The 27,799-nt window shown below is 34.0% G+C and overlaps 4 protein-coding genes across 11 annotated transcripts; 1 reads left to right on the forward strand and 3 right to left on the reverse strand.

Annotated features, from left to right (window-relative positions):
- Positions 1-141: 141 nt before the first annotated feature.
- On the reverse strand, positions 142-5,753 carry LOC107407128 (uncharacterized). 2 transcript variants are annotated; one of them, XM_016014393.4, is made up of 5 exons: positions 5,405-5,753; positions 3,473-4,084; positions 1,686-2,178; positions 1,420-1,497; positions 142-629 (listed from the first exon to the last, which is right to left on the reverse strand). In XM_016014393.4, exons 1-5 carry the CDS (start codon positions 5,410-5,412, stop codon positions 576-578), a joined length of 1,245 nt encoding a protein of 414 aa, XP_015869879.2. In that variant the 5' UTR covers positions 5,413-5,753; the 3' UTR covers positions 142-575. The 2 variants fall into 2 exon arrangements, with proteins under 2 accessions (XP_015869879.2, XP_048334632.1); XM_048478675.2 differs by lacking the exon at positions 5,405-5,753 and adding an exon at positions 4,570-4,710.
- Positions 5,754-7,849: 2,096 nt separating this feature from the next.
- On the reverse strand, positions 7,850-12,723 carry LOC107405067 (transcription initiation factor TFIID subunit 11). Of its 7 annotated transcripts, none has more exons than XM_016012109.4 (6): positions 12,566-12,723; positions 11,965-12,359; positions 9,422-9,509; positions 8,896-8,995; positions 8,533-8,697; positions 7,850-8,212 (listed from the first exon to the last, which is right to left on the reverse strand). In XM_016012109.4, exons 2-5 carry the CDS (start codon positions 12,330-12,332, stop codon positions 8,570-8,572), a joined length of 684 nt encoding a protein of 227 aa, XP_015867595.2. In that variant the 5' UTR covers positions 12,333-12,359; positions 12,566-12,723; the 3' UTR covers positions 7,850-8,212; positions 8,533-8,569. The 7 variants fall into 7 exon arrangements, with proteins under 7 accessions (XP_015867595.2, XP_015867923.2, XP_015867853.2 ...); XM_016012437.4 differs by having other exon boundaries at positions 12,586-12,718; XM_016012367.4 differs by having other exon boundaries at positions 11,965-12,351; positions 12,566-12,710.
- A 4,370-nt stretch (positions 12,724-17,093) lies between these two features.
- On the forward strand, positions 17,094-21,682 carry LOC107407613 (leucine-rich repeat receptor-like serine/threonine-protein kinase BAM3). Its single transcript, XM_016014946.4, has 2 exons — positions 17,094-20,014; positions 20,986-21,682. Exons 1-2 carry the CDS (start codon positions 17,389-17,391, stop codon positions 21,321-21,323), a joined length of 2,964 nt encoding a protein of 987 aa, XP_015870432.2. The 5' UTR covers positions 17,094-17,388; the 3' UTR covers positions 21,324-21,682.
- Positions 21,683-22,099: 417 nt separating this feature from the next.
- LOC107407701 (transcription factor GTE1) lies at positions 22,100-27,416 on the reverse strand. Its single transcript, XM_016015043.4, has 9 exons — positions 27,154-27,416; positions 26,215-26,340; positions 25,397-25,612; positions 24,458-24,535; positions 23,855-24,079; positions 23,600-23,698; positions 23,399-23,457; positions 22,942-23,092; positions 22,100-22,802 (listed from the first exon to the last, which is right to left on the reverse strand). Exons 2-9 carry the CDS (start codon positions 26,338-26,340, stop codon positions 22,605-22,607), a joined length of 1,152 nt encoding a protein of 383 aa, XP_015870529.1. The 5' UTR covers positions 27,154-27,416; the 3' UTR covers positions 22,100-22,604.
- Positions 27,417-27,799: the final 383 nt, after the last annotated feature.

A 27,799-nucleotide genomic window follows, 5' to 3' on the forward strand; every position in this document is an offset into this window, starting at 1 on the left:
TTCAAATTTAAAGAGAGATAAAAGTAAAAATAAAAAATTAAAACGACGATAAATAAATTAAAAAAAAAAGAAAAAGAAGAAAAAAAGTAAAATTGCAACAATGCCCCCTAAATTGAGCGAAGCCACGAACATAAAGGTGGGCTGTATCAAGTCTGGTTCTTCTGGTTGGGCCGCACATGAGTCATGCTGCCAAGCGCTTGCGCACGTGTCAAAACATGAAGTGGGAACCACATCCTCCAATCTCCTTCTTTCTCAGATTCAAACACACAAATACACCAACACGCTGGCCTCTTCCCATCATTATAAGCCTCTCTCTCTCTCTCTCTCTCTCTCTCTCTCTCAGTCTTAGTCTGTGTCCTCAAAAATCAAAATGATAAAAACTTTTTTAGGCGAAGAAAAGAGAGAGTGGTATGGTGTGGGTATTCAAAATGTCTTTGGTGTGGTGGATCCCACTCCCACCCACTACTACCCTTTACACCCTCTTCTTCTTCCTCTCACTTTTTTTTTTAAATTATTTTTTCTTTTGCCTTGCCTCTCCTGGATTTACAAAAATATAACGAGTAATTAATTATACACTATTCAGAATCACTCTCTATGCTTTCCATTCCCTTCAATCCCCTTCTCTTTTGCTGCCAACAAAAAAAAGAAAAAACCAACAAATCAAAAACACACAAAATTTTACCTTTTGTAAATTATGTTTAACAATATAGGTGCCAAGAAAGATTTTGGTCTTATTTGCTGGGTTTTTCCAACCCATCACTATTCTAATAATAATAATAATAATAATAATTTATTGGCTCATTTTCAACCAACTTTGGTTGATTCCTCTCCACCATATCACCCCCTTGTTTGCGTCACTTCTTTTGCTTATTATTCTATTCTTTAAAGAAGCAAAGAAGCAAAGCGCACACACACACACAAACAGCCATGGCGGGAGAAAAGTGTTGGGAGTTCGGACCCAGTCATTGTGGGGTTGGGCACACTATCCATTTCCCATTTTGGTGGTACGACAAACCAGCCCCACTGGAAATAGGGGGAGAAAAAAAAAAAAAAAAAAAAAGAAGGTAAAACGTATGTCATTTATTTCCTTCTGTTTTTAAAAAACGTTTTGAAGTGGTATCTAGTTCCTCCGCAGAAGGGAATCATGTGCCTCCTTCAATGACAAGAATCCAGCTTAAAGGAAGGTCCTTCTATGCAGTAAATTCCAAAGGGCTCAGAGGTAAATAATAGAACTTTGTTGAGGGGTAGGATTAGGAAGATGACAAAATTCCCATTCCCTTTTGGACTTTCAAGTGGTCGTCTTATATATATATATATATATATATAATTTATATATATATATATATATAAATTATATTTCTTCTCAATTGCATTTAGCACCATAAAATAAAATAATGAGAGGAGCAAAAGCAATTTTACCTTCTTCACACATTTCTTCTCCCTAACCTCATAGCGATTCCTTGTCAAGTCAGATAGCCACATCCCTGGAAAACAATACTGCCAAAAACCCACAAACCAACCAACAAAATATTTTTTAATTTTCCACATAAACCCAAAAAAAAAAAAAAGTAAAATTTAAATGCGCATTAAAGAAATAGAATGATAAAGACATCAAAAATAGTTTCTTTTTTTCTTTAAATTTTTTTTGTAATTTTTATTTTCTTTTCTTGGCTTTGGTGGTATACCTGAAGAGTTCTATCAATATTCTTGGCTCTTTTCTTGGGTCTCTGAGGAAGCTTTGTGCCTTTCATTGCAAGGAAATCATCTTCTTTCTCTTTCCTTGAAAGGGAAACAAAAATTCTTGGCCACTCAATCACTTCAAAGCTGTTAACTTTATCTCCCCCTACAGCGGCAGCTGAAGGAGCAATATTAGTAGGAGTAGTGGTATTAGCTGCAGCTGCTGCTTCTTGTTCTGATTGCAATGATGAAGAGTCAACATGATTCACTCTATCACCACCTTGCACTGATGATCCATTTGCCTTGTCTTCTTTTCCAGATTTTCCTGAACAACCCAATACCTTTTTCTCATTTTTATTATCAGGTGGACTTGGTGGAGATCGTTTCCCTGCTGCTGCTGCTGCTGCTGATGCAGATCTAGACACAATCCGGCTACTGCTACCGCCTCCGTTGTTTCTCAAAGGCGACCCGTTTCCGGCACCGCCTCGATCTTCCAAGTTCCTGGTCATGGTGTCACAGATGGCTTAGCACTACTAAGCAGACACAGATGATGAAAGTGCTTCCTTTTTTTTTTCTTTCGTGTATTGGTTGCAACAAAAAGTGGGTGTGTCGGGGGATAATAATATTAAGAGTAGATGTAGTCTTTCAACACTAAACAAGACCACATAATGAAAAATCAAAAGGAATCTAAAGACTCTTCTCAACCTCTTCCCAAAAAAATAAAATAAATAAAATAAAAGCACAACAATAAATCTTAGTAATCTATAATCTTGTATTGGCAATTTCTACTGTGCCCAAAAATGGCAAAACAAAAAGATGAAAAAGAAGTCGTATTAAAAACTACTACTGCTACAAAAAATTTGCAATACGAAAAAAGCATATGGGTTTTCAAGGATTTTCCAAAGGGATCAGATCGGGATACAGAATCATGAGGTGTTTAAAGAAAAGAAAAAAACACGATCTGTGGAAAAAATACTTATTTTGAAGAATAAATAGGTATGGTTTTTAGTAAAAATACCCTCCCAAACGCAGTCAAAAAATGACCAAAGCCGATGAGAGATGGAAAAGAAAAAGAATAACCTACCAAAAAAAAAAAAAAAATTTAGATACCCACTAGGAGTGTTGGGAAGAAACCCAAGGCTGAAGGGAGGATCAAAAACGGGAATTATTACATCTTTTGGAGGGTATAAAGGTAATCTGAAATTCAAAAATTAAAAAAAAAATGAAAAATGAAAAAGAAAAGGTAGTCTGGCAACTTAGGACGAATAGAAGCAGCTGAAAAACAAACACTTTGAACAACTCGTTGTGTTTACATACACAAGTCCATGAGGACTAAAAGACCCAAGTTCAATCTTAAACAAAAGTTTTGCCCCCCCCCAAAAAACCAAAAAAAAAAAAAAAAAAAAAAGGTTCAATCTTAAACAGTGAGAAAAGTGAAAAATCCCAACTAAAAATCCAAAGAAAACACCTTGACAAAATTCACCACATAATAAATATTTTACACTACGGAGAAAGATACGCTACTGACAAGTGAAAATCATATCGTACAAAGACGAGGAGTTGGACTCGAATGGAAAATAATAATAATAATAATAATAATTAGAGAGAGCGAGGACTTTACTTTAAATTCTGACGAATTAGAAAATTAAAAAAACAGGATCCACTCATAATCTCAAACAGTAAAAGGAAGGCATTAATGATGATCAATATTCCAATGGGAAAAAGAAAACAAATAAGGAAAGAAATAAATTAAAAAAAAAAAAGGGAGAGATTCTATTGTGGGTTACGTGGGTACCTGCTAGGAAGCAACCCAGAGGTTTCCTTTCTGGCTCTGCCGTTAGATGACGACGATATCGAAGGAACCGGTGGCGGCGGCGGCGGTGGTGGCATGGTAGAGTTGGCAGACAACTTCTCTGATGAAGAAGATGAATGGACCACTCTCCTCTGCAGCTTAACGCCTTGCCTTGCTTGAGCCGATGATGAAGACTCATCGGTCAGTGCTCGGATCTCGGTCCTTGAGACCCTGGACCTCTTTTTGTGTCCCCACTGCAAAAGCACATCTCCACTGCCATGGCTTGGGCTTGGTGTGGGACTGGGACTGCTCTCTTGCCTCTGGCTTTGGTGGGTGTTCGAGTTATTTTCGTGGTGTGAGTGGTGGAGATGATTATTGATATCAGATACACCACCTCCAAACTGGTTTAGGCTGTGGTGGTGGTCTTGATTTCTAGCTGGGGATCTGAATCTGAATGCTTTGGCTTCCAGAGAAGAAGAAGAAGATGTGTTATTCCCGTTTGTTTGGATCATTTTCCCATTATTCTCTGTGGCTCCATCTTCTTTGCATAGTGTTCTCATGCTTGGTTTTTTCCCATTGCTTAGGGGAAGACAATCTGGGCTTACTCTCTGATATCTGTAAAAACAAAATCCATTCACAAACTGATTAGGAAATCTAATACACAAAAAATGCTGAAGTCACAAAAACAGGATCTTTCAACAAAAACTAGGATTGGAGCAAATTTGTTGGTTATATGGAGAAAATATTAGTTTTTTTATTGTTTTGGGTTACATCAATTGGTCATTCTTTGGACAACCAGAGACCTCAAATCAAACATTCATAGAGGGACTGGCAAGCAAATGACGAATGAAATAAGAGAAATCAACCATACAATTGCATTAAGAAAGATTCAAACTTGGGAAGAACAACAAACATATAGATGGCAGTCAACCAATTCATACAAAATAACAATAAACAAGGACCAGAAACTAAGATCTATCTATCTCAAAACGACTGTAACAAAGCAGAGGAAGAAAGATCAACTCCATGAGAAGGTGGAAAGGAAATCAAAGCATTTAGCATTCCACGCCTGGGTATAAGTAGAAAGAAGAGATGAGTACTTTGAATAAAAGAAGAAGAAGATAATATAAGATCCCAAAAGGTTCAAAGTACACGGGGGTGGAAAACTGAAAAAAATGCCTTCCTTTCATTCTCAGAAGTAGCCAACTATAGCAGCGGCTTTGATAGAAGAAAAACAAGTAGATGGGTATCTTTAACCTATCGATCTTTGAGATTGTAGCAGATTTGGATCCCCTGAAAAGGTTTATGCAATCTGAAATTCCAAAAAACAGAATCAGGAATTTGGTATTGAGGAAACACAGAAACACACTCTGTCTTTCTCAGCTAGCTGACTGAATGAATGTTTGGAACATCAGAATTTTCTCAAAAGGAAAACACAAATTGAAAATCACTGGAATTGCTGCTGAATCTGATGGGCTTTTCTGGACCCAATCGTTTTGAGAGAAACGAAGCCAAAAAAAAAAAAAAAAAAAATCAAAAATCAAAAAGAGAGAAATAGAGAGAGAATCAAAAGCTAATCTGTTGAAACTATGTTTCTTTGGGAATTCAGACAGTGGTAGTTCATCAACCAAAAATCCATTGCAAACGAAACCCGATTTTCAGATTTGAAAACAACATTAAGAAAAAGACGTAAAAACAACGAAGAATCAAAAATCCATTAGAGAGATACAAAGATGCAGAGCCGTCTAAATGCAATCGTCCCAGCCGCAACAACAACAAACAAGAAGAAGATCCCCAAGTCATGGAAACAAAAAGAGGCAAAGACGGTGTCAGAAACTCAACACATGAACGACTCAAAAGCAAAAGCCATAAAAAAGCCAAAAAGAGAGAAATTTGGAGAAGGGTAAGAGAGACAGTCATCGAACAGAGTCGGACCTCATCATTTTAGGCTTTTTATATATTTTGGTGTTGTTAGGTTCACTCCCACTGGTTCAGAAATTCGATCCTCCCCTCAGTCTCTCAGTCACTCATTCTTCTCAAACCTCATTCCTCCATTAACATATGCTCTCTTTCCCATATCATATCTTAAAGCAAAACACAAAACCCAGAACCAAAGATCTCTATTTTTCTTATTTTTTATCCCAGGATTTGCCGTTGAAAGAGAGGAAAAAAAAAAAGGAAAACAAAAGCCAAAGCAATACACAGAGGCTGAGAGTCTGAGAAGAAGGAGACCAAAAACAAAGCAATGAAAACGCTGCAAGCCTACAAGGAAGAAGTGGGCAACGAATTATATTTATATTAAAAATAATATTTAATTTATCTAAATATGTCAAAATTTGTTGATAGTGTTTGCTTAGTTAGACGACGAGGTAAAGTTTAATATAGTCCAGTCCAACCGGACCACACACAGTGGCTCTGCCTCTTGTTTGATGAGTCACTTAGGGTAGGCCAGTTTGTATGCAACTATCTCAACTGGGTTTCTGTTGCTTTGGATTTGGGCGTTAAAAGACCTTCTTTCACCGGTTGTAATTTTTCTCTGGCCCAATCCAATAGAGTTTGGACTCATTTTATCAGGTTATTGTAAATACACCACTAATGAAATCGAATTCACCTACTTTCTTTCACCAATCATCAATATTGGTGTTGAGGTGTAGGTAAGTTTTCATGAAGGACTAGATGTCAATAACACTTGGCTTTCGAAGGTAATTTTGTCAAAGTTCCTTAATACTCTCCAAGCATAAATGCTATAAGATAATAAAATAAACAAAAGTCTTCTACCACACTAAAAATCCTTCAAGTTTCATATGGTGGGGGATGCACTTAAATTGATTCAAAAGTCTATCTTGGTGTTATGTTTAATACTACCTTTTTTTTCTTTTCTTTTTTTCTTTTTCCAACATCATACTAGCATAATTACTTTATCATAGAGGCAAAAGGAAAGCAAAAAAAAAAAAAAAAAAAAAAAATTATTTAGTAATTGAGACTATAAGAACTACACAGAAGTAAGTATTCAACGCTTCCCTACCCCAACAATAATCTTTAATGCCAATAAAATGTGTCCACTAATTTGCGTTCTCTAATGGAAAACCATCGAACTTTAACATTTACTATATTGGTATGCTTAGGTCATTCCAAAAATCACTTAATATATATTTTCTGGCACCAAACTTTGATTTGGTTAAAATCTTCTTTTCCAAATTATAATAACTTGTCATTTTTAACTAAGAAAATGAACAACTTTGACTTGTACTAAACCATTATATTGTTATATTATATTATATACTAATACTATAAACATTATCTATTCTATCAAACTATCTGCCAAATTTACATATATTATTATTTGATTTGTTAACATATTAATATAATTTAAATATAAATAAATATAAATCAATCAAATAATGATATTTATTATCTTAATATTATTTTAAACAATAATTTGGTTTTTTTTTCATTTGAATTTTGATTTTTTATTTGAAAAGTAATAAATTTAATTGGATTGTTCCAAAATATGTTTTTGACCTGGAAAATGCTAAAAAAGATATATGATGCGCCACCAAATTGCCCAATATTTACGGTTAGATTTTTATAAAATTTGTTTTGCTTTGTTTCCAAAATTCTTGAAAGACAACACTGTGTACGGAGAGGCTTGACGTGTTTTGGTGGACTAACAAAATCAATATCAAATCACTAGTTGCCTTCCTCAACCGTTCTGTTGCCTCCACTACTTTCTCAACGTAATGGCCTCCACCAAACAGATGCCGTTTTGAAGGACCGTCGTGTAGATGAAGCCAACACCATTGATTATTTTGGAAATTTCACCATCCACACAGAATTTTAAGAACAATTTTTGAAAATATGGAAATAAATTTAAAGAATTTTGAAGTTCGAAAAAGCTTTTTAACCTTTTGACCTTGTAAGACGTCGAAAAAGAAAGGCATTAATAGAGTGGATAATGTGTCTTAAAGATGGTATTTCAAAATTAATTGCATTTCCAAATTTTCAATTAGTAGATTTCCGCGATATGCTGGATTTGAGTTTTGAACAGAACATAAAAATTTAGTACTGGTTTTGACAAAAAATTGTTTTAAAGGCAAACTTAAATTGTCTTGAAACATGGTTTATTGCCGGCACCGTGTGTATAGATAGGAATAGTCAATCAAAATTAAACCATTCCATTAATTGTGTATTTGAATGGCAAATCATAATCACACCATGTATTTAATAAAAGTGAAAAAACAGGTTGCAGATTCACCCTCATGAATGACATTTGCATTCCAATATCTGGGATTTATTGGCCACCAAAACAGTTTTGACAACATTATTTAAGCTAATGAAATCGGCATGACTATGTGCTGTGATTTTAAGTTTCCCATGCAATGGAAAAACATTGGATGTAATAAAATTACCAATAAAGGCTCAAGTTGTTCGCTACAGACGAAGCGTAATTGGTAGCCCAGCAACCAGAATTCAATCCACACAATCACCATCATAGCTTAGGGAACAAATGGTATTATAGTGAACTTAGTTTCAGCTAGAGACCATAGACCATCTAAAAAGGCATTGCATTGTTGATTCCCATTTTGATCTAACCTTGGTCATACAGAAAAAGTGAAACAGGGAGCATGGAGTATGTACAGTGATTTTAAGTTCTACATGCAGTTGGGAAAAGAAAAAACTTGTTGGAGCACCTCTAGAGTGCGCATGAAGGATTGCATCTCATAACCCCAACAGACAGTCTACCTGACCTTGGAACAAAAAAAAAAAAAAAAAAAAAAAAAAAAAAAAAAAACCTTTATATAATATATATATTAATGCATACAAGATGTCAGGACATGATTTTCTGTCACAGTTTGGATATATATGTTTGAGTATAGCAGGTCTTGTGGCATAGCATTACTCATATTCCTTTCTGAACGAAAATATCAAGATTTTACTGGCATTAATTCATTAACTTTATGGATTTAGTGTTATCAATTCAAATGCTTAAAGGTAGAAAACAGCAGTATGAGAACCCAAAGCACCATATATATCATGCATGGAACAAGGTTAACGTTGATTACCTGGATTAATCAGTCCCAAAATTTGTCTCTGGTCCATTTATCTGAAGAGCCTTGGTACAGATCTCTTTGGTACTTTCCCTTCAAGCTTTAACCTTCTATATGCTTCTCTAATGTGGCAAGGCCTAATTGGCCCAGATTCTTTCCTCTCTGCCATGACCATTCTAGCTGCCAAAAAATGATAAAATAAGCAAATTTACTGTTAGAAATTTTTGAGGATGCAGTTAAGATTGCATCACACTACAGTGATGACATCTATGCCAGCAATAAAGTAACAATTTGCTTATATTTCCTTCCTATTTACCAGGAAAAGAAGAAATGGATATTCTGGAGATGAAGCAACATAAATTTTAAATTGACAGTTACCTGTTTCAACAAGTTCACCAACGAACATTTTTGCTATGCCTGATACTACAATTGTCATTGGCACAGATATTTTCTGAGTTCCACTGATGCTAGCTAACAGCTGCATGCAAATAATACATAAGAAAATGTAAATTATCTAAAAAGGTTTTGATGCCAAAAACAAGCATATAAAGAAGGTAGAATCAATCCATCCAGCCGAAAAAGAAGTTCTAATCAACACCGCAGGGAAGTCTATTAACTAGTAACCACTGAAGATAACTTCTGTCAAATCAACTTGTGAAAATACTATAGATGCTCAACAAATGCAATCTATAGCAAAAGAGACAGCAGATGATTATTATTTTCATGCAAGAGTGTATAACATCCATTCTGAGAGTTTGTCAGTATGAGAAGATTTATGGCGAATTATGTTGCTGATGCCAACAGTTGACAAGAGTTGGACAGCCAATAAGTTGTGAAGAGAAATTTTTAGTAGTTGAAGAACAATAATCATAACAAAAAAAAATAAAAATAAAAAAAAAAATACCCTTTTCATGTTAGATTTCTGAAACCCAGCTCTCCGAAATGACTCATATCTACTCATCTGTTCCTCTGTGAATTGGGATAAAATAGCCCTGAACAAGTCATAATCATTAGTCGTATTTAATCACAAAAGACACTAATCCAGATTACAAGAGGCTTAAGTAAAACAAACAGAACACCAAAAACAAGGTTAAACTGGCTTGAAAAGATACTTATTGGGCATTAAATTCTAGTCACATGAAACCTACTTGAGACCTTCCATCTAGTCTAGGTACCATTCAATTTTTCTCTTGTGGGAGTTCGAGCGCCACATACATGTTCTAATATGAATATTTTCAGTGTGGTACAATTGTTATCTCTATCTATTTCTTTTTATTTGTTTGATCATTCTCTCTTATATTGTCAAGGTAAAAAGTCAAAATTGCATTTTCAAATATTGTTGCCCATATTCATCATTATCATAATGGCAAAAGAGGTTTTTAAGTAGTTTCATGCTCAAAATGGAACTATACCACTTCGTTGTGAAAGCATTGCGGTTTGATGAATTATGCCTTGCAATGAAAAAAAATCTAGAGATCTGTTTATGCATACAAGTAGACATTCTTGAAAAGCAAAATATAAATACAAGCAATACTAATGTGGACCTTCTACTATCTGAAAGGAAGAATAATATCAGAAGTTAAGGAAATTTCAGATATCAATAAGAGAAATCAGAAGGTATTCAATTAAAGCATTTTTGGCAATGTTACTTTCTCTTTATAAGGATGACCATTTTGCTTTTTATCCATGCCCACCTTGTTGAAAATTGAAAATATCTACCACCTTTTGGCCTTTATACATGTTATGCTTATTTCACATATAAACAAATCATATGCCAAGGAGTAGCCAATGGTCAACAGATAGGAGAGAAGGATAACTAGATAGAGAGAGAGAGAGCCAATATACATTAGAACAAGCATCACTAACAGATTAAGCGAGTTGAAAAGACACCACTTGTTTCCAGATATCATTCTTTACCCAGTGAAAATATTAGTGACGCAATACCAGCTAGAGAGTGAGAGATAGAGAGAGGAAACAAGGGGGGAAGAGGAGAGAATAAAATCAGTGGAGGAAAATTGATTTTTATCTACAATGTAAATGATAATAAAATTGAAAAACAATTACAAGAAAATCTATTTTTATACAAGGTATAAAAAATAAATAAGGAAACCCCATAATCAGAAAAACCCCTATATAATGAGGAAGATCCAAAGTTAACAATATGGAAACTCTATTTTATCATAAAGCAAACTAAGAAAGAAGAACCCAAATTAACACAAGGGGAAAATAATGTGAAGCTACCATCAGAAGAAAAATTTTAAATTATGAGAAAGTGGATTGAACTATGTATATGAAGCCACACTCCCACACATGCAGGTGTGCAAATAACTGGATATGAGTTTGAGCATTGTGGATGGCCCCTCCATGCTGGAAATGAGTTTCCAAATTACACATGGTCCCCTCATGTATAAGGGTGTACACTAAGTTGAAACTCATTCAAGCCTTACACGTAATAAGAGACTCAATGTAATTCAAACACAAGACCAAAAACAAAACCTGAACTCTGATTCTATGTTAAGTTACCATCAATTTCAATTTAAACAATTACAACGTGGAGCCAACTATATAAATCAAGTCAAAGCAAGACAAAAAACAAAGGTCCAGAAAAGAGAAGGGGCGGGGGGGTGGGGGAGAGGAGAGTCCACATACTTAACAAATAAGTATAACATTTTAGTAATTACACAAATGGGCCCAGATGCTCCTCGTAAATTAGAGAAACAACTAAAATCTAGACTGCAAGAACAGTTCCAAACACACCGAACCCATACTAGTGAAGACAGTATGCATGGACGGAAACGTCCAAGTAAAGTAGAAGAACAGTTGTTAGCTGGGAAAGAGAAAAGAAACAATGGATTGGGAGAGGTAATATGAGAAGGAAACTTATTGACTCCTTGATGATCCAACATGTAAAACCATAGAAGCCTATCAAACTAATTTACACAAGTCATAATTGATCCACCATCCTAGCAAAACTGACCTTATAAGAACATATTATCTACTAAACGACAGTAGTAGAGGGAATTGCAGATAATATGAAATATGAAGGAACTTGAATTCCCTTGTTTCCTTTTAGAACGGAAATGTGCCTATGATCTCTCCTCAAATATAACATTAATGAATGAAATTGATGCCCAACGCGAAAGGAGGGGTTATCAACAACATGTTAAAGCCCAAGGTAAACTTATAGACAATAAATTTTCAATGCTTCAAGTAATCCAAAATAAGAAATATGGTTGGTAGCTTACAAACGTAAACTGGTCAATGTTATTGCCGCCTAAGTGCAAATTATAGGAAAACTAATTTAGTTTCAAATAGCTCTGAAGTGTAACTAGCAACAAAGGCAATAGCAAAAATTTATCAAAAATAAATAAAATAAAATAAAGGCAATAACAAAAACTATAATTAGATAAGAAACAGGAGGAAGAACAATGAAGAAACAGCACTCACTGCATCTTAGCCATTTTATCTGGATCGCCACTGGAAGGGAATTTGCTAAGCTCAACTTCCATGTTCTCCTCCTCCTCCTCATCATCATCTTCTTTGTTCTTGGGAGCAGGAACCGAGGAGGGTGCATGGGTTCGAGAGGAGACCGGCATAGGAGCTGCGGACGTTGTTGCCATTGAGGATGAAGGGTGGTCTCTGGAAAGAGGAAGAGGGTCATCATCTTCTTGGGCATCCACCACGGTGTTTGAAACAGCAGGATGCTGAAGAGTTTGAATGTCCTCAGCAACGCCAGCAGCCGCTGGGGACTCAGGAGGAGAGTCCTCTTGCTCCTCAAACGCCGCTTCAAAGGGGTCCTTGGATTGCTGCTTCATTACGGCTTTTCTCTGCTTTCTACAAAACTAAAAATTTTCATCGATATAAATTATCAAATTTCGAGAAAAACCCACATAAATTACCAGTGATTAGTGTCGACTCAAAGCCATTCATTGGCAAATAATAATGATAAATAAAAACCCAACTCTTTCAAGCATTTTGTCAAACAAGTTATCCACAATAAAGATAAAGACCCACAAGGAAGCCAGACAAATAGAAACAGAGGAACTACTTTGTCCAACGCGTCCTCACCAACGGAGAAGGAAGGGATTTGACATTCACCGACCCAATTACAATAAAACAAAAAACCAAGCAAATAACCACCAAAAAAAAAAAGGCGCACTATCTGTGTCCCTCAGAGTCTATTTAGATGATCATAAATTTGGTCACAATTTAAAAAATCGTATTTCAATTGGCCATTATTTATTTTATGCTTAATTGCAAAAAACTCCCTGGTATATATTTTTCCTTGTAGCATCCGAATTTAGAATAATTGTAAAAATACCCTCCATAGTCATTTGATTTGTGTAATTAATCCCAATGCCGTAAAAACAGTACAAAATATATTAACCAAAAAAAAAAAAAAAGTGTAAAAGATTTGACAAAAATTATCTATATTTAATTTACCATTTTAAACCAAGATAAATTTAAAAAATTTAATAAACAATTACTACCATCTAATAATTACAATTTTGATAAAGTTATGTATTGGAACTGTTTCGTTCATAAATGTGTCAATATATTATTAGTTGATTAATCGTTTGACAAAAAGATCAGGTTAAATTGTAACAAATTTAAAATATCAAGGACTAAATAATAATTTTCAAAATTCTTTGCAATTGATTATTAAAAGACCAATTACAAGCATGGCGAAAAAAAATCTAGTATGGCTAATTAGATTTTTGTGAACAAAATTGTTGTCCATTAAAGGATTCTAGAATCTAGGATCAAATAATATCATTACCAAACTTGTGCCATTTGAAACCTAAAATTAGATCTTATTGAAGTTCAAAGACCACTATTGCATGCTTTTTTTTTTTTTTTTCAATAGTATGAAGGTCTTAATACCAATTTAAAAGGTAAAGCTGCAACAACCTCAATAGTTTAGGAAGCAACACTAAAACAAAGTTCAAATTTTTTAGCAACTAAAAAGTCATGACAATTGATCATTAGCATTAGAACTCTTTACACATGTATGAGAAAACATCATTGTCATTGCAGCCAAATCATGCCATACTTCAAATTTCATATTTCATATCTTGGGCTGTTTCTCCAGGCAACCTCGAGGAGAATAATATTATTTCATACCTTATTGTGTTTTTGTCGTAACAAAAATAAAAATTTGTTGCAATTTAATTTAAGTAACAATTCTCTCTTGGTCACGAAATATACGCAGAGAAAGAAGTATACGTTAGCATCAAAACACTTGTTGAGCATCAAACACTTGTTTTTATTTGTGTTTGCAACCGAACATTCTGTATATTTCCTTCCTTATAATTCGTACCAGGACATAGGTTAGCTCTTTTAACTACAAAGTATTCGTTATATTGATTGAATTGAGAATTTCAATCTTTTTTCCTGCAAACAAACTTTGTTTAACATGGATTCTGAAATTTAAAGAATAACTTTATATATGTTGTAATAACTTTAAAGAATAAACTATTATCCTAATAGCTTTATATAAATATTTAATGTCATGATCATAAGTGTAAGATACCATAAAAATTTGCAATATATAGATACTTATTATTATGTAAAGGTAAGGTTCCTAAACACAAGATTTAAAAAAATAATAACTTATTACAATATGTAGCTTATTCTTATTTATAATTAGTCTAAATTGGGATCAAAATTTGTTATAATTAAATAAAAATTATTTAAATAAAATATTATTATAAAGAGGTTTTATTGTATATGTATGCTCTTGAAAAATTCCAGACAAGCAGGCGGACTTTAGATGAAAGAGTCTTCTCTAAATCTGAAATTTGTAATGTTAGATATTTGATTTCTATGTTGTACCCGTGTTGGGATTAGATTATTAGTGCTTTCCAAGATGTAGACAGCAATCACTATTTGCTTTCTTGCTCATTGCATTCTACTTTACTTTGAGTTCCATCTCAATTTGTCTTTTTTTTTTTTTTTTTTTTGAGTTCCATCTCAATTTTTTTTTTTTTTTTTTGACCCTTAAGTTTATGTTCACTACTTTAACATTCAAATTGGTGGCTCGGTTGATTTGATTTAACTTTATTACATTGGAAGTTTAGAATCCATTAAGAAAAAGAAAAAAAAAAAAGAAGGAAAGTTATTCCTCCATTTGTTTTCTTTCAAAATTAATTTTAATATGCACATTTTTATCTTATTTCTAGTACTGTATTATTATTAAATGCTTTCCATTGTAAATTACAAACTCCAATTTAATTGCACTGTTCACAAATGTATTATAGACTTAGTGATCGATCTTAATTTCCATTAAATATATTGTTTGCGACTTTTAAGGGAGCATAAGAGAGGCCATTATTCAAGAGATGATCCAAATTATAACCAGCAAAGGAAGATTCAATGGATGATGATGATGATGATGATGATGGTAAATGATGACCATGATGTATACTTTCAGTACAAAACCAGCATCATCAAAATGTTGAGAGGCATGGAAACAATTTTCCCTACATGGGTTCAGAAGTGTCACCATTAAAGCAAGATAGAATAAGTTTTATCTTTCTATATTTGAAAAACTAGTACTCATGCTACCATTTTTCTTATCATTTCTAGCCCCTTTATACATGCTTCAAATTTAAGGGCCTATGGGAAACTTTATTCATTATTATTCTCTTCAAAAGAAAAGTACTCTCTTGAGAAAAATTCATATAATGGAGGGGCTCACTAGCTTCCATATGGTACCCGCCATCAACCTTTGTATGTGAAATATCAGCTCCCAAAGTCCTTGTTTTCAGCTGAAAATTGGAAAGTAATAGGAGACTCCCAAAAGGATGGGGTCAAAATGCTTAAATCAATTATGAGACTTGGAATAATCATATTCAAACACAAAGCTAATTATCTTAATTGGATTAATAATTTTGCTTCTACGCTGTTCTAAACTCATTGACCCAATTAAAATCACAAAAAGAAAAAGCAAAAAAAGATTCAAATATAGGTCCACTCAAGAGAGAGAGAGAGAGAGAGAGAGAGAGAGAGAGAGGATAGATAGATTAAAGTGATGAATCCCAACATCTCTAAAACCAATCTAATTGCTTTTTCTTTTTCACGTTGTGGTCTAAAGCAAAAGTGGGGTGACTATGGGGCTCCCAGAATACTAGTTGAATTATTCCTATCCAAGTAACAAAGGAAAGTTGGTCCCAGTCTCCAGAGACCCAAAGGAATCCACCTAAAAAGCAAGAACAATGGGGGGTTTTTATCTGCATGCCCTAGGTTGATTGCATTCTTTGGCTCATCATCATTATTAAACTCAAAAAAAAAAATATATATATATATATATATATATATATATGAAAAACCCTGCCTCATTAATTAATTGTATTGACTCTGTCTATATCTTCAAAATAAATATATGGCTGAGTTGGCAATCACTTTGTATACATAGATATTGTTATATTATATACACATGTTTATCACCACGTACGTATTGTGGGATTTGGTAAGCTGATCTAATACTGTCTGGGAAATTCCATAATATAATAACAAAGATGGTGTCATATTAGCATAGTTAAAAAAGTGGACTCAACTATGTATATCATACGCAGTTTTAATGCTTCTCTTTTAGACGTACAATGATTTAACATCATGTTGAGTTGAAGAGTTTTTCGAACTTTAAACTCTTAGAAAAAGGGCTCAAACAGTATAAAAGCATTCAAGAGATTCTTTAAAAATAAATAGTATATTTATAAAATAAAAAATATTTTTATGTTAAAAAAGATAAATTTTAAAATCTCTTCCAACAATAATTTTTATATCATATTTTTTATTTTTATGTTTTCAATAAACATTTATTGTTACATATATATATATATATATATTTTTTTTTTTTACCAAAATTATTTCTTAATTTTTTTTATTTTCCTTTATTTTTCTTTATAGATCCAACCAAATTATTTTTAATAATTATTAAATAACGAAGATTGTTTTTGGAATTTGATAATTATTAAATAATAAAAAATAATTTGGCTTTTCAAATTTGAAAAGCCAAACTCATTCTGTATTTTAACTTTTTAAAATACAAAATAGATTAAAAGCTATTTTTATATACTGATTTTTCAAAATAAATATATAAAAAATCCTTTAGAGATACTTTAAATATATAAAAATATATATATATAATGATATATTTATATATATATATATATATATATGTGTGTGTAGAAGCAATATTATTATATGTATATTAAAAGGAAAATAATCTTCATTCTATCCGTTACTATCATGCAGAATCAGCGTGATTGTGATTATATTATAATATATATATATATATATATATATATATATATATTTATATGTATTTATATATATAGAAGTTGATGAAGGTATTTCCTGCTTACATGTTGCTCAGTCAAGAAATCTAAACTGATGCAAAAACCAAAATCTGACATTGTGCTGAAATTGATTCAAACAGAAGCAAGAAAGAAAAAAAGCAAGGGTGTTTAAGTAATTTGACAGAAAAGGCAGCAAATATATAAATGTTTGATCGATCGAACGGTCTGTTGTTATTGATATTTATATGTAAAGCTTGCTTTTGCTTTTTCTTTTTATAAAGTTAAAGATGAAAACCAAAATATACTGTCTGTAGCGGAAAGAAAGAGGAGGAGGACCTTGGATGCTGTTAACAAATATATGCAACTTTGCATTTGCCAAATTCATTCTCCCTATACCCCTTTCTGTATATTCATATGTTAGATCAAAGACCAGGACCAGTAGAATATGAATCAAAATTGTTTGCTTCTTCTCCTTTTTCCCTTATAGAAACACTGGTTTTCCTTAGAAATTGAAAACCATCTTCTCCAAAAACCAGAAAGCTTTCCTTTCTAGAAAAAAAAAAAAAAAATGAAGTTTGTCATTCTCTCTTCTCTAATCCTTGTGTTCCTTGCTACAACCTGTTTTCATTCTGTTTCTTCAAATAATCTCTCTCTCATCAAAAGGCAAGCTTCAATCCTTGTTTCACTAAAACAATCTTTTGAGACTTTCAATCCTTCATTAGATACCTGGAATATATCAAACTACTGGTTTGTTTGCTCATGGCATGGTATTAAATGTGACACCATGAACAGATCAGTAGTTTCATTAGACATATCCAATTCCAACATCTCTGGTTCCCTCTCGCCTGCAATCGCAGAAGTTCGAACTCTTGTTAGTCTTTCCATCAATGATAACGAGTTCTCGGGCAATTTTCCTTCTGCCATTCACAAGCTGCAGAGGCTTCAGTTCCTTAACATATCAAACAATCAGTTCAATGGGAGTTTGGACTGGGAATTTTCTCGGCTAAAAGAGCTCAGAGTCCTGGATGCTTATAACAACAATTTCAATGCTTCCCTTCCTTTAGGTGTCACAGGACTCCCAAAGTTGGAGCACTTGAACTTTGGCGGGAATTACTTCAATGGGGAAATCCCTCCAAGCTATGGAAACATGGTGCAGCTTAAATACCTCTCACTTGCAGGAAATGATCTGAGTGGCTTTATACCAAGTGAGCTTGGCAATCTTACAAACCTGGAGCAACTTTATTTGGGTTATTACAATGACTTTGATGGTGGAATTCCAAAGGAGTTTGGTAAGCTTATCAACTTGTTCCATTTAGACCTTGCTAGTTGTGGTCTGGAGGGTCCAATACCACCAGAGCTGGGAAACCTCAAGAAGCTGGACACTCTCTTTCTGCAAACCAATCAGCTCAGCGGCTTGGTTCCTCCTCAATTGGGCAATTTGAGCAGCTTGAAATCGCTTGATCTTTCGAACAATGCATTGACAGGGGATATCCCAATTGAGTTCTCAGGACTCACCGAGCTTTCCCTCTTGAACTTTTTTATCAACAGGTTTCATGGGGAGATTCCTCATTTTATTGCAGAGCTACCAAAGTTGGAAGTCCTCAAGCTTTGGCAAAATAACTTCACCGGAACCATTCCTTCGAAGCTTGGTGAAAATGGTAGACTGACTGAGCTCGATTTGTCAACCAACAAGCTCACTGGGGTGGTGCCTAAATCTATTTGCTTCGGAAGGAGATTGAAGATCTTGATTCTGCTCAACAATTTCTTGTTTGGGCCTCTTCCCGAGGATCTGGGTCAGTGTGATACTCTAATAAGAGTAAGACTGGGGCAGAACTATTTGAGTGGATCAATCCCTCAGGGGTTTCTTTACTTGCCTGAGCTTTTACTCATGGAGTTGCAGAACAATTATCTAAGTGGAAAACTTCTACAAGAAGCAAGCAAGGTACCTTCAAAACTTAACCAGCTGAATCTGTCAAACAATCGATTATCTGGGTCACTTCCTTCCTCCATTGGAAACTTCTCTAGCTTGCAGATTCTTTTGCTGAGTGGGAACAGATTCACTGGAGAAATTCCATCTGAGATAGGTAAGTTGAAAAATGTTTTGAAGCTGGACATCAGTAAAAACAACATTTCAGGCACAATCCCTCCTGAAATAGGCAGTTGTCCTTTGCTAACATATATAGATTTGAGCCAAAACCAACTCTCAGGCCCAATTCCTGTTGAACTTGCTCAGATTCACATCTTAAACTATCTCAACCTCTCTTGGAACAGATTAAACCAGGGCCTTCCAAAGGAATTTGGGTCCTTGAAAAGCTTGACTTCTGCAGATTTTTCCCACAATAACTTGTCTGGTTCAGTACCCGAAACCGGACAATATCTGTTCTTCAACTCAACATCCTTTATTGGCAATCCTGAGCTCTGTGGCTACTCTGTCAATCCATGCAACGATACTTCAACCTCTTCAACAGAGCATGATCACAACAAAAATGGCATTAAATCTCAGGTTCCTGCAAAGTTCAAGCTCATTTTCGCATTGGGACTCTTAATGTGTTCATTCGTGTTTGCTACCTTGGCAATCATCAAGACCAGAAAGTCAAGAAAACATACAAATTCATGGAAGCTCACAGCTTTCCAGAAACTAGAATTTGGAAGCGAAGACATCTTGGAATGCATAAAAGATAACAATGTGATAGGGAGAGGAGGAGCTGGGATCGTCTACAGAGGAACCATGCCAAATGGAGAGCAAATAGCAGTAAAGAAGCTCTTGGGAATAAACAAAGGCTCTTCTCATCATGATAATGGCCTGACCGCAGAAATACAAACACTTGGTAAAATCAGGCACAGGAACATTGTTCGTCTTCTGGGATTTTGTTCCAACAAGGAGACCAATCTTCTGGTTTATGAATACATGCAAAATGGGAGTTTGGGTGAAGTTTTGCATGGGAAAGGAGGTGGTTTTCTCAAATGGGAAACCAGGTTGAACATAGCCATAGAAGCTGCCAAAGGTCTTTGTTATTTGCACCATGATTGTTCTCCTCTGATTCTGCACCGGGATGTTAAATCGAACAACATTTTATTGAACTCTGATTATGAGGCTCATGTAGCAGATTTCGGGCTCGCCAAGTTTCTGCAAGACACTGGAACATCAGAGTGCATGTCTGCCATTGCTGGCTCATATGGCTATATTGCTCCAGGTATACATTGCATACTTCTCTCTTCAATTTTTTTCTTTGTCTTCTATAGATATTAACCCCTGCAAGTTTATTATTAAGACCTTAGTTTATGGTACCAAGTTTTCATTAATCCCAATTTAGATTGGCCGTTGATTAAGCATCTAAATTTCCACAGACATACATGATGGACAAATTAGACCTTAGTTTGACTTTTTTTTGCTTTAGACACACAAATTCTCACTAGTATCATTGTTTGATGTGACATTTATTCTTCTGCATTTGATGAAATGATGAATCCTCCGAGAAACAGGCTGAATCATTGGTTGAGAACTTGAGGAGTTACAAATCCTTCAATTCTTTGACAAAGTTAACAAATGAATCAGTAAAAATAGAATATACTTCTTTTTTCCTTCTCAAACTCAAAGTATGTGTTCTTTTATTTATTTATTTATTTTTTTTGAAAACAAAGTAGAATGTGGTGAGGCATGAGGCATGTATACTGTGGTTTCCAAGAAGGATAAAAGACTCCACTAACACAAAGGAAAAATTCTCCTTTTGCTTTTTACCCTGTTGCTCACTACTCTACGCTAATAGGGCTATGAACTTTTTTGCATGCCTTGAAACCATAAAACCCATGTTCACTCACACCCCAATATCACAAACAACTTTATTGACCCAAACCCAAGATTTATATAATTAACAACAGGGAAAAAAATTCCATGGAATTTTAAAAAGCATACCCCATTAAGAATCCTGATTGGGATCATCTAAGCTTTACTTTTCCTAAACCCCAGAAAGAGACAACTAGACAGGAATATAACTTAAATCAAAATTATACCATTCCCTTTTGTATTATTATTTTTTTTTTTCCCATGTCAATTCAAAATTTTAACTAAAGATTCTTTCTAAAAGTTGATTATATATGGAAGAAATCAAATGGGTCACTTTTTTTTATTTTTTTTCACTTTTTTTGGTACCTGACTGTGAAACAGAATATGCCTACACATTGAAAGTGGACGAGAAGAGCGATGTATACAGCTTTGGTGTGGTACTGTTGGAGCTAATAACAGGGAAAAGACCAGTGGGAGAGTTTGAAGAAGATGGGTTGGACATAGTTCAGTGGAGCAAAAACCACACAAACTCAAACAAAGAAGCGGTCGTGAAGATCATTGATAAGCGTTTAAGCAACATTCCAATGAATCAAGCAATGCAGGTGTTCTTTGTGGCAATGCTATGTGTTCAAGAACACAGCGTGGAGAGACCCACCATGAGAGAAGTTGTTCAAATGCTTGCACAAGCCAAACAACCAAATACCTTTCACATGCAATGATCTATAGTCATGATCACGCATCTTTGGATGATCAAATGGTCCAAAGTAAAGAAATATATATATTTATATGATATGGTGCTCCTACTGTAGGACCCAAGATAGAAGTGAATGCAGTCTATAAAGTACGTATACCGCGCGCAGATATGCTTCTTTTTTACTATCTGTTTTTGTTTTTTCTTTTTCACTGAATTTTTTTTCTTTTTTCTTTTTTTTTTTAATTAAAAAAAGGTTGTTGTATTGGTAAAATGCAAGAGGTGTTTTGCTCAATGGCAAGCATAGATGCCAATTCTATGAGTTTTAACCCCTTTTTTTTTTGTTTCAAATTCCTAGTTGTACTATTGCAAAGATGATTTTGACTAGTTTTCGGGGGAGTTCTATTTAGTGAGACAAATGCAAGAATACTTATCAACCAACAAAGGTCTCTCTAGTTCTCAATTTCGGTGTGTATTTAATTTTGAGCCTTTTTTTTTTAATATAAATGTATAATTTCAAACCATGGATATTAAAAATATAAAAATTAGTAGTTATCATACACCATGTATAACATATACGGGACAGAATCAATAAATACATCTTATGCATGTTAAAGCAACAACCTTGTCAAAAAGTAAAATAGAAGCAAAAAGGTTATAAGGAAAATTTAAATTCCAATGTACAGCAGGCTAGTCGTTGAGAGCTTGCTTGCCTATCCCGTTAAGCATTAGTGTTAACTTTTGACATATAAGAAGCATAGTTCATCAAAAAAAAAATTAACAAGAATTAGGCACAAATAAAGGTAGAACAATAATGATTAGTTGAAACTATTTGATTAAAGTTTGCAAGTCAAATTGAGGACATTTCACATATTTTAACTTCTTTTAAACCTAACCTAAAATCTAGTATTTCAATACTAGAAGTTCCTTGCTTGCAGAAGTAAGTCTTCAAGTAACTTTTACTTCAACTTGATGACAACGAAATTTCTATCATTGCACACTAACTTTTCCCTAACCAGCCCTCTGCTACATACAGGCTACAACAGCATTCTCTAATTTTCATAGCTTATGCACAAGGCATGCATAGAGCTTGGCAGGAAATTAATGAATATGATTATAAACCTACCAGACACAAACCAAGAACAAGAAACAAACATTCAGATCAAGAAGCTCTGCCGCAAAAAGAATCATAGAATAACTACTCTTCAAACCTACACATAATCACATTTCTCTGAACAGGTCAGCGTCAGAATATGGTCACACAATGTGAACCAAAAAAGCAACTGAGAAACATTTTTGTGATGGTATATCACAAACTAGAAATCTTTTTAGTCCTTTTAACAGCATTCTTAGCAAGGGCATCACATAACTCTTTTCTTCGCTTAGAGTTGTTCTTCTTGTTATCATCATTGTTACTGTTGGTGACAATGTTTTTGCCACCATTATCAGCCTGACCTTTTAGAGCTTCCTTCACAAAAACCTTCAACCTCCACAAGGTGTACTCACTCTACATGTAGAAGTGAAAGAAAAATGAATCATCTAAAAGATTAGGGCATTAACAAAGAACTTTTCAGGGCTGCTACTAGACTTGTGTATTACAGAGATAACCTGACTAAAGCAAAAGCAAATAGGAAAGTAATAATTACCTGAGCATCAATGTCAAGATCCACCTCCTGGGCAGTTGCTTGGAAACTTGGGTTATTCTCAGCGACTATCTCCAGTGCCTTGTTGAGGTCTTCTGGAGACAGCCGCGTAAGAGCTGTTCCGAGTTTTTTTTTCTCCTCAGCAGACATTTTCCTGAAGAAATCCAGAAACTAATGAAAAATGCGACTCATTTGAACCATGCACGAACAAGTACATCTGAACCGCTGTGCAAAGCAATTTCAGGATTAAGACCTGCTCATCATATAACAAAATCCCATGCAATTTCCCTAAAGTCAAATCTTAGTTTGCATTATCAAGGTTCTTATTCTGTTAAAATAATTTGATTGGAGTAGAAAAGGAAATACAGGTTTAACTTCAGAGGCACAACTATGTAATCAATATTAATAAAAATGAACTACTACAAGTTGAAGATTTAAGTAACGAGAGACTGAAAAGAACCTGCACTTCTGAACCACAGTTTCTCTAAGATTCTTCAGATGATGATCAACCTGACATAGCTGAAAAAGGTAGAAAATCCAGTAATTCAGAATACAATCATAATTGAGAAAATTATGACTGGCATCACATGTCAGTTAATGATGCTTATTAAAAATTTGAAAACTCTTCAAAAATAGCATTTGGATCTCAAAATTTACAGACCTCATTACTTATGTCCCTCGCCATGTTAGCATATGCAACCTCCTGAGCAAGTTGCATGTCTCGTTGTGCTTCAGCTTCCTCCTCTTCTAGCCTCTTTTCCTGAAGTTGATCAGAAATTATACTAAAGTAACAAAGACAAAGGACCTGAACATGTCTCCATCTATAATAAGGAAAACTGCAGCGATCTAAATAAATTGGCTAATTATTAATCCACAAAGCCCTAAAAGAGCTAGTGATAGCGGGATTATAATTTACCTCTTCAGCAACTTTAGGCAAAAGTTGCAGCCATTTCTCTTCAAATTTCTCCAACAAAGTCTTGGCCATTACATGGACATCATCTTTTTCATCATTGTATTTCATTGCATTCTTAAAAACCAACCGCACATCAGCATATACCTCTCGGACATTCCTATACCCAGAAGCATCCTTTGCCTCCATTTTACTTTTTATTGTACCAAAGTCCATGGGCTTATCAATAACCTACAAAGCAAACCTCATACAATTGATTGAAGATAAACAGAGAAGGTAAAGAAATTTTAAAAACAAATACACATCAACTGAAAGCCACCACTAGCAGGAAGATCGATTACAGCTTTACAGGGCCAATTCTATGGCATCATAGAAAAGTATAAATTCAATGACCCCCTTTTCTAAAAATAAATAAACATATAAACAAAAACCAAGTATAGGTCCATGAACAGAATTTTTCTTTTCTTTTCAACTAAGGGTTTATAGACACTATTATTACAAAGACATCAAGAAAAAGAAGAGGATAAGAATGCCCTAAGGTAAATACATATATTTATGACCATATGGATAGATAGTAAGAAATTTACAGAACAAAGACAAGAGCTTTACCTCATAATAGTCATCCAGACCCAGACCTTGGACATCTACAGGCTCCATAAATGGCCATGCCCACTTGTGCTGAGTAATCTGGCACGTATCAGATACACCAATATTAGCTAGTAGTTACCTCCAATAAATTTCTGACTCTGCTGTCTTGTTTTCAAAGAATCAGTTCCATAGGAGAAAATGATCACTTTCTAAGGCTACCAAAATTCTACTTTATATTTGTTATTCTTTCTTTCTTCCATATTCTTTTTGTCTGTGTGTGGGTGGGGAAACTGAATAGGATAATGTGGTTGTATTTACCTTTTCAAAAAGTGAAAATTGTATCTTTGAGTCTATGTTTTGCTAGTTATAAGTCTCCTTGCATCTGTGTGTTAAACAAATTATATTTTTCAAAAAGGTTATAACATTTCAAAGCTCATCAACGTGAAAGAATTTTTATTTCAAAGTTTTATTCCAAGTTCAAGCAGAAAATAAGATAGAATATATAGTTTTTCTAACCATATTACACATATATACAAATGCATATATACATTTCGTACTTTTTGCATCTTTTCCAACGAGAAGTAAGTGTAAAAATCTAAGCAATAATTTCTTTATAGTATTTTATCAAAGTTATGTTGCTAATTACACAACAATCACTGTCAATTACATTGCTAATGACTAGACTGCTTATATATGCTTATGACCACTCAACATCCTTAATTTCATAAGTTGTCTTCAACACTAAATAAATAAACTGATCATGAACTTACAAATTTAACCATAACAAAACTACTTGTATTCCCAACATATATTATCTAATTGTTCTCTGCTGGCACAGACTAAGAATACATTTGTAAACTAAACAACAAAACCTCTTCAAGGTTATAGATATATCAATAACTACGCATTTACTTCTAAAAACTGAATATGATAGGCAAAATAGAAGGTTAAGGTGTTTGCCTGACGCAGTATTGTGGCAAATTGGCGCATCAACTCTTGCATTCTCTTTGCAGCAGCTGCTTCCCTTCGTGATGCATCTTGCTGCTGCTTCTTAACACTAATAAAATGTTTCTCCCTCTCTTTGTCTTTCACAGTTAAGCTACCTTTGGAAGTGGTTACATGAGTGTTACATGTGGCTGAGTAGAATTCTTCAACCTCGTTTACTCTTTTCTCAAGCTGCAAATAAAAAAGAGAACTAGTCCATTATTCACAAATTGGCAATTCAAGAACACTCAAATAGAAGAGGGAAGGGGGGGGGGGGGGGGGGGGGGTGGGGAAATGACAATGCTAGCAAATATATTGTTGAAAAAGGGGGAAAAAAAATGTAAAGAACAGTTATTAAATGTGATGGTAATGTCAGCAATGCCCATGCAGAACCTGGAAACAGAGAAGGCGAAGAGAGAGAACGGAAAAGAAAGGGGGAACACTACAAGAGAACTCACAAAATTTATCAATCAGTATTGTTCAGGTAAAACTTAGAAATCAAAATGAGGAAGCCAAAAAAAAAAAAAAAAAACCTTTATAAATAGGAAGTTCAAGGCCAACAGAAAGAAATCCAATAACAAAACCATAACTATAATAATAAGAAAGCCAAATGAAATTAAATAAGCCCTAAATCATTCGGGAAATTCCAAATGTACTAAACTTATTATCCTCACTCTAGAATAACCAACCGACCAACACAAGAACATTGCTGACACCAACGAGATCAAATGATTGTATTGAAATCTTTATCACCATAAACAAGTGTAATTCATATTTGCAAAGGTAGTCCTCACCTTATCAACCTTTGTGAATATTTCATCAATGCGATTCCTAAAATCCTCCACTTTTGCTGCATTACCATCAAGCTTTCCTGGATCCACATCCATTATCTCTGGATTTAATGAATTTATTGGCTCCATCTGATAAGAGAAAGTGAATAAAAATAAAATCAGTAAAAGATAGATAGATGCAAAAAACAACACGATACAGGGAAGCAATATGATAGAGCAGTAGCATGAGGCAAGCAGAACCCAGTACAAATAAATCCCTAAACTTATAAATAAATATAGACCAAATTCCATAAAGATGTAAAAGCAACAAACAAAACCAAAAACTAAGGAAAACTAAGTTTATCAAGCCTGCTATTAGTTTGAACAGTCAACTGGATAACAAAATTCAGACTTTGTAAATTCTTGAGTTTCTAGGCGGGTTGGGAGTGGGCTCTACCTAAAATTCGTTTAAGCTGTATCCTTAACAGCAAAAAATAACTTGATATTCTCACAATACAATCAAATAAATGATCAAATTATTTCACTGTGCCAAGCAATATTTGGGCATTCAATACCCATAAATTAAAAAACGCTGAAATCATGGTATAGGGGTTTTTGAGGCACAAAGAAGGGCAAAAACAAAAACCCAAATAACAGACAAGATTACAATAAAGTAAGAAACTTTCTCCAAATTTTGAATTCAACAGCAAATTCAAGAGGAGCGTAACTGGAAACAAAAAAACACCAGCAACCAAATCACATTCAGACTGAAAATGAATATCGAATTGAACCCTTTAACCCACAGCTATTAATAGATATATATATATATATATTGATTCCCGTTTCCAAAAGAAAGAAAATAAAAATTCCAACAAATAATCCTAAATTCTTTGAACCAGAAATTGCAACAAGAAAATCAAAGGAACAATTGAACCCCTCAAAAAAGGCGGTAAATGGGCATACCTGCAACAATTGGGAAGTTCGCTCAGAGACTGAGAGGAACAACAAGTTATCGATCCGTCTGAATTGCGAACGACTTGAAGTTCATGTACATACTGTATTTTGACCACATGAAAAATATCAAGTTTGGGGCTTTGAGTGTCTACGGGAACATCCAAATAATATCAAACTCGAATCTTTTTCTCTGCTGCTCTCCTACTACTTCCATTTCCTAGTTTGTTCCAAATTGATAGACGACAGAAGAGGACTCTCTTTCTCAATAAGTTACTTCAAACAATAATATTTTTTTTTAATATCAAATTAATAATAAAAAATACAAATAAATTTATTTTATATATATATATATATATATATATATATATATTTTTTTTTTTTGGGTCCCCAGTGAATTTTGGCTCCAAATTATTACATCGTTCGTACTTTAACCCCAAAGAACTCTTTTACTGCCTTTAAACTATTGTTTTTAGTGACAGAGTGATCCATTCATTTATTTTAACACTCATAAATTTAACGAAATTAGTTGTATACATTTTATATAATTATATCCCAAAAAAAAGATTTTATTCTATTTTTTTTTATTTTATGTGGTTTTATAAATTGATTATACAAAATGTTATGTTATTAAACTAGATTGGCAAGATATTAAGGA

Source organism: Ziziphus jujuba, chromosome 1 (genome assembly GCF_031755915.1).
Source record: "Ziziphus jujuba cultivar Dongzao chromosome 1, ASM3175591v1".
Lineage (NCBI taxonomy): Eukaryota > Viridiplantae > Streptophyta > Magnoliopsida > Rosales > Rhamnaceae > Ziziphus > Ziziphus jujuba.